At 42.4% G+C, this 13,617-nt stretch overlaps 1 protein-coding gene across 1 annotated transcript in view; it reads left to right on the top strand.

Annotated features, from left to right (window-relative positions):
• LOC139243650 (cytosol aminopeptidase-like) overlaps positions 1–12,903 on the top strand; it is a 48,677-nt gene extending 35,774 nt beyond the window's left edge. The window contains exon 8 of the mRNA XM_070870816.1: positions 11,914–12,903. Coding sequence (XP_070726917.1) covers positions 11,914–12,109 — 196 coding nt within the window. The 3' untranslated portion in view covers positions 12,110–12,903. The remainder of the gene's footprint in view (positions 1–11,913) is intronic.
• Positions 12,904–13,617: the final 714 nt, after the last annotated feature.

The raw sequence follows: 13,617 nt of genomic DNA, 5'->3' as shown, positions 1-13,617 counted from the left end.
TCTTGGTGACTTCACCCCTGCCCGCAGGCGGTGGCGCAGCGTTTCTCGGGTTGGTACCAAGCTTATCCTTTCAAGCATCTCGGGCAATGCGTACTTCTTGATGGGGGTGCGTGGGCAGGCAATAATGTGGAAGGCCCGGCTTGGGCCTCTTCAGAGGCTGGCCTGGGGATTGGAGTGGGAGTGGCTGTTGATTCCGTCAATGGCCGAGTGGTCTGGCATGTACCCTTCTAGCAGCAGCTATCTCCGACATTCCCTCCCTCATGTGCCCTGACAGTGTCTCAACTACCTGCAACATTCCCTCCCTCATATTCACCAACAGTGTATCAGTTACCCGCGACATTCCCTCCCTCATGTTCACTAACAATGTATCTGCTACCTGCGACCCTCCCTCCCTCATGTGCACCGACAGTGTTCCCATTTCTCGTGAGAGTGTTGTTACTTTTCTCGACTGTCCCAATACCTCATCACCCACCCCATTAATGGTGTCCAGGACTGATCGCGTAAGGTAAATGCTCTCCGCACTCATTGTCATCATCTGAACCACATCTGTTGCATCTTGCACCTCAGGAGAACGCGGTCGAGCTCTCCTGCCCCTCCTCATCCTGGGTGTGGCTCGCTGCACCCCACTGGAACCCGCAGCCTCGGACTATGCAAAACCATGGAATGTCCCAACACTCGTACCACTCAGGAAAGGGGCTAGCACCTCAATGGGCGGCGCCTGCACCTGCTCCAGAGTGAGTACAGCATTGAGGGCTTTATCCTCCCCCCTCCCCCTCACCCCCATGCTCTTGATCTGGAAGGTGGGATTGGAAGATGTTCTCCTCTTCAGGCTCGTCCGCGTCTGAATCTTCTGAAATCATCTTCAGGCTCATCAGGTTGGCCTTAAATTCTGCAAAATATAACTGAAGAGACAAATGGTTAGCAGCAGAGGAGGGGGCAGGGTGGCACGAGTAGGCTCACACAGCGCAGACAGCAGGCTCATTTGAAGGACTACGATGAATGATAGCACATTGCATCAACCGAAGCGTAGCTGACGGAGGTATCCCCAGAAACCGAAGCATGGCTAGCCCGTGCAGGACTTGACTTTTAGCAAAGCCAGGAGGTGGAATTTGCAGGACTTGCCCTCTCCCTCGAGTGTGGGCCCAGCTTGTGCAGTGATGGTTGCTTTTCTCCGGACAGAACCCATCAAAGCAGCGAACCCTGTTTTTCAAGTGTTTCAGTGGGTGCCGATTTGCTGGGCCGCCTCCTGTTCGAGTTCTCTCTCTTTTGTTGTGTGCCACCTTCCTCTGCAAAGATGAAAATAGAACTTTTTAGAGAGGGTGTCTTTCTGCTGGGTGGGACATACAGATGGTCACGTTTACAATTGCAATTCTAGTGAATAAATGAAAATATTACTTACACTAACTACTTGACCAAGGTCCTGCCACTTTTTGCACTGGCCTCCAGACCTCGGGGTGGTCACCATTGCACAGTAATCTTTTGCAAGTTGGTTCCAGTGTTTCTTCATTTCTTTTGGTGAAACTTTTATGTGACCTCTACTGGTATCCAGCTCGTGCCATCTGGCCTCAATTACAGTAACTAGTGTCTCCATTTCCTCTTGTGAGAAATTCTTGGTCCTTGAGCCGCATTGCATATTACAGCTCGTGATTTTTCCCCTGAGAATTAAAGTTCTCAACAGCACTCTAAAAGTTCTCTCACAAAGCTCTTTAAAAATGGCCAAATGCAGACTGGGAGGTGTACTGGGCATGCTGCCCACAGCAGTCACGTAAAAAACGTCATTTTTTTTTTGTGCATGTGCAGAACGGGGCGGGGGCTATCCTTTTTTCAATGCGGACGTTAGGCTCCATCTCTCCAAAGCTAAAGGACAGTCTGCACGGCGCCAATTTCAAAAATTAGAACGTAGAAACTTGCAAGTTTTTTTTTGAAGTAGTCGGGGCCAAAAAAAACGGGCGTAACTCTTGAAATGCGCCAAAAAACGACATTGGGGAAAATTGAGCCCTTCGTAGTGGAGTAAACGGAACAGACTTTATTGATGCACAGTAAAGGTGATTGGTCTTCAACTGTATACAAAGAGTGGATATTCAATTTCTGTATCTTTTGAGTACACTGAGATAGTGTTGAAAACCATGCTGCTTTATATACAATATTTTGACTACATCAAAGGAAAATGTCAATGATTTATCTATTTCCCAAATCCTCTGATAACATCATCATAAAATGCAGTCCCTCGGAATCGAGGAAGACTTGTTTCCACTCCTGAAGTGAGTTCTTTGGTGGCTGAACAGTCCAATACGAGAGCCACAGACTCTGTCACAGGTGGGACAGATAGTCGTTGAAGGAAGGGGTGGGTGGGACTGGTTTGCCGCACGCTCTTTCCGCTGCCTGCGCATGATTTCTGCATGCACTCGAGGTGTTCAGCACTCTCTCGGATGCACTTCCTCCACTTAGGGCGGTCTTGGGCCAGGGACTCCCAGGCGTCAGTAGGGATGTCGCACTTTATCTGAAAACACACTATCTATGTAAATAGTTTGCAATTGTTTGCCTCAACCACTTACCTTAAACAAGACTTCCTGACATAACATTTTCTAGTATCTTTGACCAATTGCTATCTGTTAATGGGTGGATTAATTAATTAATCAATCAATCAATCAATGGATATCTACTTCCCATGTTTCTTCCCCTAAAATGAAACATTAACCATGTCATTGCTAACATTTATTCCCTCACAAACACTTTGTTTCAGAAAAAAAGCAATGCCTTTTCCTCATGACACCTCAAAGTAATCTTGTTTATATCGGAAAGCCTGACAATGCATTCCTTTTACAATACTTCAGTATCATCATGTTTATATTGGAAAGCCTGCTGCTTTAAGATACAAAGAAGTTTGATTGTTAACCTTAACTTCCCAAGATGTCCAACATCATCGGCTTCTATCTGGGGCTTACACAGGGGGGGTCATCATTATTATAGGTAGTCCCTCGAAATCGAGGAAGACTTGCTTCCACTCTAAAAGTGAGTTCTCAGGTGACTGTACAGTCCAATACGGCAGTTAGTCTCTGTCACAGGTGGGACAGACAGTCGTTGGGTGTGTGGGGTGTTTGGTTTGTCACACGCTCCTTCCGCTGCCTGCACGTGTTCTCTGCATGCTCTAGGCGACGAGACTCGAGTCTATGGCCAGGGGTTCCCAAGTGTCAACGGGGATGTTGCACTTTATCAAGGAGGCTTTGAGGGTGTCCTTGAAATGTTTCCTCTGCCCACCGGGGCTCGCTTGCCGTGTAGGAATTCCGAGTAGAATACTTGCTTTGGGAGTCTTGTGTCAGGCATGCGGACAGTGTGGCCCGCCCAACGGAGCTGGTTGAATGTGGTGCTTCGATGCTGGGGATGTTGGCCTGATCGAGAACACTGACCAACATACATCTCTCCAGGATGTCCCACATATGTTTATGACTTTAAACATACATTGCATGAAACTGAAGAAATTGAATCATAGGAACAGGAGTAGGCCATTCAGCCCCTCGAACTTGTTTCCCCATTCAATGAAACCATGGCTGATCTGAATCCTAACTCCATCCACCTGCCTTGCTCCAAATCCCTAATACCCTTGGATAGCAAAAATTTATCGATCTTGGATTTAAAATTATTAATTGAGCTAGTATCTGTTGCTTTTTGTAGGAGAGAATTCCACACCTCTACCAGCCTTTGCTTGAAGAAGTGTTTCCTAACTTCTCTCCTGAATGGTTTGGCTCTGATTTTAAGGTTATGTCCCCTTGTACTGGATTCCCCCACCAGCGGAAAAGGTTTTGCTCTATCTACCCTATAAATTCCTTTCAAAGTCCAAAAAACCTCAATCAAATCACCCAGTAGTAATCTTCTATGTTCCAAGGAATATGTCTAGTTTATGTAATCTCTTGTAATTTAACCCTTGGAGCTCTGATAACATTCTCGTGAATCCAAGGCCAATACATCACTAAGGTGCAGTGCCCAGAACGGCACACTACTCCAGATGTGGTCTAACCAGGGCTTTGTATCATAGTTGTAAAACTTCCTTCCCTTTTATATACTAGCTCTCTAATTATAAAGGCTAACTGTTGAATAAGTCCTTTATCCTTTAAACCGATTCATAAAGGTAGAGATAGTAATATAATGATTCACTTAATTTATTATTGACAAAACATTAATCTTGTAAACACCCATACAGCATAGTGCACATTAGCCGAGTTTCTGACACGTGTGTGGATTTTAATGAGGAATTGCTAAGATTGCTTTTTGGGTCTCGAAGGTAGTCAAAGATCTCTTTCTAACTAAATAAAAACATGGAATCTCTTCTTATACCATTTTCTTTATGGTCTGCTTCCTGCTGAATCCAACACCATCTGATGTTTTATGACCACCTAGTTTTTTGAACCGATTGCCAAACGGAGATAGGAGTCCCCCATGCATTTTCACACCATACTGCTACTTCTGATCACTGCTTTACCTGAGCCATAGCTTTATTATGAACAATCTTTGATGCATGTTCTATAGCACCATATTGCCTTTTATATTGCAGCAATCTCCTTCCCATACACTGCCTCCTGCTGTGATGAAAAACCTGTGTTTTAAAAATCTATCTATTTCAATCTTAAAAATTCTTGAGCTCAATATTTATATGTGCCTATCTTTACAGTACAATATCCTTGTTTCTGAAATTCATCCTTCTCCAATGTTACCAGCATCATCATTTTATGCTTCTTATCTACGCGACTTACTGTGTCGCCAACCAGCAAACTTGGATATATGGCTCTCTCTTAATTCATCAATAAATATAGTGAATGGATGAGGCTCCACCACAGACCCTTATGGACACTACTAGTCACTTCCTTCCAATTCAAGTACATACCCTACTCTATGTCTACCACCATCTAACTATTGTTAGAGTTTCGGGATCCTGACCAATTAACTGTTTCCACTGTTAAGGTACGAAAGATTCGATGTGACCCTTATTGGTGACGGTGATTATTTTTATTCAGTATAAGCAAGACTTAATACATTACAGTATCTGAGCAATAGTCTAACAAGGCGCAAATGTGAGTTACATTATCTGTTGTACCCTGGTTAGAAGGTCGTGATCTCCACGAATCCACCCATGTCGGCCCTGGCCTCTAGGCTCCCTCGTCCATCGGTATGGGTCCTCCGACAACTTGCCCCCTCCTCAGCTCATCTGGTGGATGTTCCCAAGCTCTTGGCCGAATGCCTCTACCCTCTAAGTGCCCAAGTGACCCCTTCTTAGACTTTTTCTCACTTTTTCTAAGCCTATGGAGACTTATTGAATCAATCACTGGCTTACATCCAAAACCCAAAATCCAACCATAAAGGTGCCACATCTGCAGCACCGTGACTTATACAGCTTCTGGTCTTATGACAGCCTTACATCATCTGTTTTTGACCATCAAGACTCATATCTGGGGTAGTTACGGCAGCGCAAAATGAACATGTCTCCAAAGTGTCGAGATATGGTGTCCTTGCTCTTTCTGTGAGAGGCCGATGTTTTTAATTTACCGCAGACTTCATAACATTCCAACACAGTGGCAGCCACATCTGACCTTGCATCCCAGGCTAGCTGCACTCTATGCCTCTATCCTTACTGTTGGCTAATATCCAACCTTCACCCATAGCCTCCCTATTCGACCATGGCATTCCTCTTTCTCACCCCAGGCTGTTTGGTTACAGCTTACTCACAGACTTTTAATCATAAGCAAAAGGTTTACATGTCATATATAATTCAGGTTATCATTCCAAACAATTGATGATTATAAACCTTTACATTTAATTCTTGCACACGATTATAAATCGATTACTTATGATTACATCACTAAAGATAGAAAACGAATATTCTAATAATCAACTAATCCATCTAACCGGGTCCACCCAGGGCATATTACACTAGTTTAAAAGTATGATTATTCAAGAATCGTCGTGCGTCGTGTAACAGGAACAAAATACAAACTTGAACCTATAACTCATAATACTTAATTCATTTAGTCCATGTTAGTTTGTCGGGAAAATCTGAAATGGAGACTTCCCAGGATTCTCACACCAGTCTCCTAACCAGGTCATTAATTTTTCTTTAATTTTAGCTAACAGTCTCTGATGTGGAACCTTATCAAATACCTTCTGAAAGACCATATAAGCTGCATCCATAGACTTTAGTTACTTCCTAAAAAAAACTAAATTAAACTAAAGAGATTAGTGTGCAAAATTAAAGCTCATGGTATTGGGGGTAATGTATTGATGTGGATAGAAAACTGGTTGGCAGACAGGAAGCAAAGAGTAGGAATAAATGGGTTCTTTTCAGAATGGCAGGCAGTGACTAGTGGGGTACCGCAAGGTTCAGTGCTGGGACCTCAGCTATTTACAATATACATTAATTATTTGGATGAAGGAATTGAATGTAATATTTCCAAGTTTGCAGATGACACTAAGCTGGGTGGCAGTGTGAGCTGTGAGGAGGATGCTAAGAGGCTGCAGGGTGACTTGGATAGGTTAGGTGAGTGGGCAAATGCATGGCAGATGCAGTACAATGTAGATAAATGTGAGGTTATTCACTTTGGTGGAAAAAACAGGAAGGCAGAATATTATCTGAATGGTGACAGGTTAGGAAAAGGGGAGGTGCAACGAGACCTGAGTGTCATGGTACATCAGTCATTGAAAGTTGGCATGCAGGTACAGCAGGCGGTGAAGAAGGCAAATGTCATGTTGGCCTTCATAGCGAGAGGATTTGAGTATAAGAGCAAGGAGGTTTTACTGCAGTTGTACAGGGCCTTGGTGAGGCCACACCTTGAATATTGTGTACAGTTTTGGTCTCTTAATCTGAGGAAGGACATTCTTGCTATTGAGGGAGTTGGAGAGAAGGTTCACCATACTGATTTCTGGGATGGCAGGACCGACATATGAAGAAAGACTGGATCGATTAGGCTTATATTCACTGGAATTTAGAAGAATGAGAGGGGATCTCATAGAAACATATAAAATTCTGAAGGGGTTGGACAGGTTAGATGCAAGAAGAATGTTCCTGATGTTGGGGAAGTCCAGAACCAGGGGTCACAGTCTAAGGATAAGGGGTAAGCCATTTAGGACCGAGACGAGGAGAAACTTCTTCACTTGGAGAATTGAGAACCAGTGGAGTTCTCTACCACAAAAAGTTGTTGAAGGCAGTTCATTAGATATATTCAAAAGGGATTTAGATGTGGCCCTTTAGGCTAAAGGGATCAAGGGGTATGGAGAGAAAGCAGGAATGGGGTACTGAAGTTGCATGATCAGCCATGATCATATTGAATGGCGGTGCAGGCTCGAAGGGCCAAATGGCCTACTCCTGCTCCTATTTTCTATGTTTCTATGTTAGGCATGACCCAATGTTTACAAATGCATGTTGGCGCTCTGTAATCAGCTCAAATTTCTCCAAATGCTTAGTCATTTTGTCCTTAATTATAGATTCCAATAACTTCTCCACGACAGATATTAGACTAACGGGTCTATAATTTTGTGGTTTCGCTCTCTCCTTTTTTAAATAAGGGAGTTACATTTGCTTGTTTCATGATGCTGCAGTATAAGGTTGTAAGCCTGCTGTGTTGAAATTTAGACTCATCCTACCCTATCACAGAACCACAAAACTTTGAAAATTCTTATCTCCTCAAGTCTTCCCTTCGCCAATGTGTGTCGGCTTTTAAAACCCAAACTTGATATTGCCAAACCTTTCTCCACTTTTTCTAATGTCCTACATCATGGGCCTTGACCTCATACTTTATTTTTTCCGTTATTCATTCACATATCCAATGGCACTTTTATGTTAGCACTTGGGTTGATTTCTGGGTACTAAAAAACAAGTGAAATAATTATGCTATTGGCCCAGATTTTGCTATGAGCGCCGAAGGAACAGTTTTTGCTATTCACTTTGCGTACGGTTGCCCACAGACTTTTAGAGGGCTTGTTGAATTTGGCGCCCTCTACAGGGGCTCTATGGCATCTGTGAGTAGGTCAAGCAGCATGGAGGCTGTTCAATCAATCAGATTGAACATTCTTCACTGAGACACAGATGGCAAAGTAGGAATTAAAACTGGAAATATAAATTATTATTTAAATTATTGGACAGGAAGAAAAATAAAGGCTGGGACATACGCATGGAATTAAGGGAAAGACATTAAAGAAGAACAAAAGCAGAATTTAAAAAAAAAATTATTTTTATTAAAAATAAATCTGCAACATTAATTTCTTGAGGCAATGAGACTCCATACTTGTGCAATTATTTTTTTCAAGATCCAGAGAAGTTGTTCAGTAATTATCACTTACTACGCTGTTTAAAAACTCAGCTACTCCTGATTGTACAACACCTAGCCTTTTCATTTGTGTTTAGAGAGAAAATAGGGGTAGTTGGCCTAAGTTCTCGCCATCACTGTGATTTCTGTGCAGATTCCATCGACGAATACTGCAACAGCACACCCTGTGGAGGAGCAGGGCACCAGTGACAGGAACTTCCGGATTTCCGTGTTTAATTACGCATGTGCGGACGCCAGAAATTGCTATCACTGTTACTCAGCAATAAGGATGACAGCCTTCCGTTATTAGTACAGCAAAATCCAGGCCATTGTTGGAATTTTACAGCAGGTCGTTTAGCATCTGAAAGAGAATTATAGATTAATCGTTGCCCCATCTCCAACCTCCCTTTCCTCTCAAATCCTTGAACGTATTGCCTCCCAAATCTATGCCCATCTTTCCCAGAACTCCAATCAGGTTTCCGCCCTGTCACAGTAACGAATGGGCTCCCATCAAAGTAAAAAATGACATCCTATGTGACAGTGCAAAGGTAAACTATCTCTCCTTGTCCTTCTCGACCTGTCTGTAGCCTTTGACATGGTTGACCACGCAATCCTCCTCCAACGCCTCTCCACCGTCATCTAGCTGTGTTCCTGCTTTTGCCTGGTTCCATTCTTATCTATCCAGTCGTAGTCATAGTATCACCTGTAATTGCTTCTCTTCCTGCTCCTGCACCTTTGGAGACCCCCAAGGATCTATCTTTGGCCCCTTCATATTTCTCATTACATGCTGCCCCTCTGACATCAACCAAAAACACAACTTCAGGTTCCACATGCTGACACCCAGTTCTGCCTCTCCACCACCTCTCTCAACCTCTCTATTGTCTCCTTTCCCCAGTCACTGACTCCATCCCGTTCCCTGGCAACTGTCTGAGGCTGAACCAGACTGTTCGCATCCTTGGTGTCATATTTGACCCCGAGCTGAGCTTCCGACCACATATCCACTCCATCATTAAGACCGCCTATTTCCACCTCCAGAACATTGCCAGACTCGATCCCTGCCTCAGCTCATCTGCTGAATCCTTCATCCATGCCTTCATTACATCTAGACGTGACTATTCCAATGCACTCCTGGTTGGCCTCCCTCGTTCTACCCTCCATAAACTTGAGGTCATCCAAAACTCTGCTGTCCGTGTCCTAACTTGCACCAAGTCCCATTCGCCCATCACCCCTGTGCTCGTTGACCTACATTAGCTCCTGGTTATGCAACGCCTCGATTTTAAATTCACATCCATGTATTTAAATCCCTCCATCCCTATCCCTGTAATCTACTCCAGCCCCACAATCCTTCGAGATATCTGCGTCCTCTAATTCTGGTCTCATGAGCATACCCGATTTTAATTGCTCTGCCATCAATGGCTGTGCCTTCAGCTGCCTAGACCCTGAGCTCTGGAATTCCTTCCCTAAACCTCTCCGCCTCTTTACCTCTCTTTCCTCCTTTAAGACGCTCCTTAAAACCTACCTCTTTGATCAAACTTTTAGTCATCTGCACTCATATCTCCTTATGTGGCGCAGTGTCAAATTTTATTTTATAATGTGGATGTTTTACTATGTTAAAGGTGCTATATAAATACAAGTTGTTCTGTTTCGGGTGGGACTTTCATTACTCAGATTTTTATTTAGGACGTAAATCCTAATTCTGTAGTCTTATACCAAACTGAGGAGTTACACTGAGCAAATTTATATCCATTAGATGTTTCCTATTTTGTGTGAACTTGCATTCTGTGGTTAATTGCCTTTACGTTAAGGCATTAATACTTTTCAGTACTCTTCCAAATAAGCACTCTTTACATTTGTAAACTCAAATATTGTTACTGTTGTGTGGTAAAAGATCTGCAAACTATTTTCTGTTTTGATTTGATACTGAAAGGTTTTAAGGATATGCCGATGCTCTCCTGCCCAATCTCTCATCTTGCACCCTCCATAAACTACACATCATCCAATACTCGGTTGCCCATATCCTATTCTGCACCAGGTCCTTCTCGCCCACCACCCCTATCATTACTGACCTACATTGGCTCCCGGTTCCCCAATGCTTCGAATTAAAAATTCCCGTCTTTGTGTTTAAATTCATTCTTGGCTTTGCCTCTCGCTATCTCTAACTTTCTCCAGCCATACAAGCTCCCCAGAACTTGTATATCCCCCTTGCTGCACTGTTGGCACTGTGCCTTTAGCCATCTAGGGACTATGCTGTGGAAGTCCCTCCCTAAATCCCTCTCCACCACTCTTAATTTGTTTTAAACCCTCCTTAAAACCTACCTCATTGACCAAGCTTTTGGACGCCCCTGCTAATGTATCCTGTGGCTCGGCATCCATTTTTGTTTGATTATTCCTCTGTGAAGAGCCTTGGAATGTTTTCTGCATTGAAGACACTTGTATAAATGCATGTTGTTAATCTTACACATCTGAGCTCGAGTTTAATTTTATTTTGTGTCGAGCACACTATGGGGACAGATTTTTGTCTTATGACCACCCCGCTATTAGGCATAAGGTGAGCAGTAGGGGGGATGAGAATCGGGGTGGGGGATGGAATTCCCTGGAGGTATGTTCTTTCCCATTTTCAGGCTGACCTTAATTTAGGCTGAAAACAGGCAGAGGCCTGAGTATTGTTTGCAGATCAGGGTCACATCACGTCAGTGCCCTAACACCATATTTGTATCGACCTGCATTCTATTGCTAGTTCCCTATCCTGCCCACAAACTGCAGGCGGTACAGATCGGGAGCTGGCCATTTCCAGGTGCATTTAGCTACAGTTGGGGAAAGCTGGAAAGGGGTCTGGCACTCAGTTTTCCTGCAGTGTCTTGTGTGTTATGAGCCATTATTTAATATTTTCTGAAAACTGCTGCTTTGTTTGACTCCTGACACTTCCACCTTCCCTTTTAAAGTGTTGCTGCAGGTCCATGGTGCATTGCCGGATTTCCTGCCCTCCTATACAGCCAGCTATCCGTAAAAGTGCAATTAGCACTGGCGCCTCCTCATGTCAATGTAAATGAGGCCTGGTCACAAAAATTGATTAGGCCTCCTGCAGATGTCATCAGGTGGTTGGGAGTAGCCCACTGCCTATCCGATATATGCTTCACGTGAAAATCAATCCCATGATGTGGTTGCCTTAGAGTTGAAACAATTGAATGCAAGTCTATAACTATTCATTATACTGTAAATGTTACTGTACCACAACTGAAAAATTGCATTGTGACTGACAGTGAACCATTTTGTCCACTATTCAAAATAAACTGAAAATTTGAGAACATGCTCTTAGTCGATGAAAAGTGAAAATATAAATTAAAAGAGGGAGCTTGTTAGTTTCATACAGGTTGTTGCAGTGATGGCCCAATGAAAGCCAAGAAATTTGCCCAGCAGGGCAGAGAGTGACTGTGTTTCAATTGAGGATCAAGTGGACATAATGAGAATTCAAGGGGGAATAATTTGGAAAAAAATTTGTTTTAATTTTCTTTTTGAAGGGGATTTTCAATTAAAAAAAAAAAATCTGTGATGAACTTCCAAAGAAATACATTCACTTGCTGCCACTTGGTAACTTCCACTCTGCTCTGAAATGTTCCTGCAGGTCTGGTGGTGCGTGTACAGCTGCAGCGTTCTTGCGAGAGTTTGTTACAGTCTCACACTGGGCTCACCTTGACATAGCTGGTGTGATGTCAAACAAAGATGAAGTTCCATACCTGCGAAAGGGAATGGCAGGAAGACCGACCAGAACATTAGTGGAATTTGCAGCCTACCTGAGTCAAGAAAGACAGAAATCTTAAAATGTATTTTTAAAGATGAGTCCACATATTTTTCCACTTCATCAGTTTCATAATTTTGGTACCCAAACAAATGCCCTTTTTTTGTATCTGTGATTAAGCTTACTTTGGATTTTGTTCCCTTTACATTTGGAAAGATGGTACGTAATCAAAAAATGATATTTTTTGTTACCAATTTTATTAATGAACAGTTTTATAATCATGGTTCACATTTGCAGTTGTGACTTATGTTAAATGGTGATTTTTATCTTCTCTGAACCATAATTCCTATCATTCATTGTGCTACTACTCACTTGATGCAAAAGGGAAACTACTTTGCAGCAACACAAAAGCTGCAGTATTCCAGAGTCTCTTGGACAATACAAACAGTGAAAGTGTGAAAACTGACCAGTTTTGAGATGTTTTGAATATAGTTGAAAAATAAGTCTCCCCAGTTTAAAAACAAAAGCTGACGGATGTATTGAGCTTTCAGTATTGCTAGCTGCTAAATAAAGTGGAGACCATGCAAGCCAAAACAATAAAGGAAAATAAACTGGACATAATGAGAATTCCTAACTGATCACAGCTGTGATTACAAAACATTTAGTATTGACAATGCTGATGTCAGATAAAATCTAATTAATGGATGCAAAATCATTCCAGAATGTAGATAATTCTTTTGATCCATCTGCAATAAAAGTACATGTACAAGGAAATACTTGAGTCGGCCAACTAGTGTTCTAAGAGCTGAATGTGAAATCTTAACAATTCAGAGCTGAAATCAACCTCATGTCTTTACTGAGTTGTGACCAACCAATGGAGATCATCATTTATCCTGAACCCTAGGGCAGGACATTGGTTGAGATGACCTGAAGTCCTGTCTATCTCTTCCAATATCTTAGTGGACTACGTTCCTCAACCAAAATTTGTGAGATATTGCTATATTTACTTCTATAACAGTCACTGTTTCAAGAATAATTAATTAGCCTGGATTTTGCGGTCAACGGTGACGTGATGGTGCTCATCACTGACCTCGAAAAAAGCTGCCTACAAATGTTTAGCCAACACTTTTCCCAACGTTAATTTAATTCTGGCACCATCTATAAGGGAATCTCTGGTGGCCAGTAACAATGATTTCAGTAAGCACGCTAAGCAGCCAGTCACATTGATGAATTCTGACGCAGCAAACCAGGAAGTAACAAGCAGGTTTTATCATTCACTTTTTATAATTTTACAGAAAAGCGAAATAAAGATATACCTGGAATTAAGGTGGAAGCTGAAATGTCATAAACTTCAAAAAAAAATTATTCTAAAAATCTATGGAATTTTTATCATGGAATGTAGAAATTTGACATTCTAAAAATATAAAATCCGTTTTTTCAAGGCCTATTATGGCAGAGTACGCTGTTTTAAAAAAAAAAAATTAATTACACCTCATTCAATAAGGCTCAACTTTTTCAAGGGTTTTTACAGTGAGAATAGAGTGTAAAAAGTGGAAGCTCACGACAATTCAGTGATTTCTAATTGATTTC

Source organism: Pristiophorus japonicus, chromosome 2 (assembly GCF_044704955.1).
Source record: "Pristiophorus japonicus isolate sPriJap1 chromosome 2, sPriJap1.hap1, whole genome shotgun sequence".
Classification (NCBI taxonomy): domain Eukaryota; kingdom Metazoa; phylum Chordata; class Chondrichthyes; family Pristiophoridae; genus Pristiophorus; species Pristiophorus japonicus.
The sequence above is the reverse complement of the archived record's forward strand: the minus strand, read 5'-3'. Positions and strand labels throughout refer to the sequence as shown.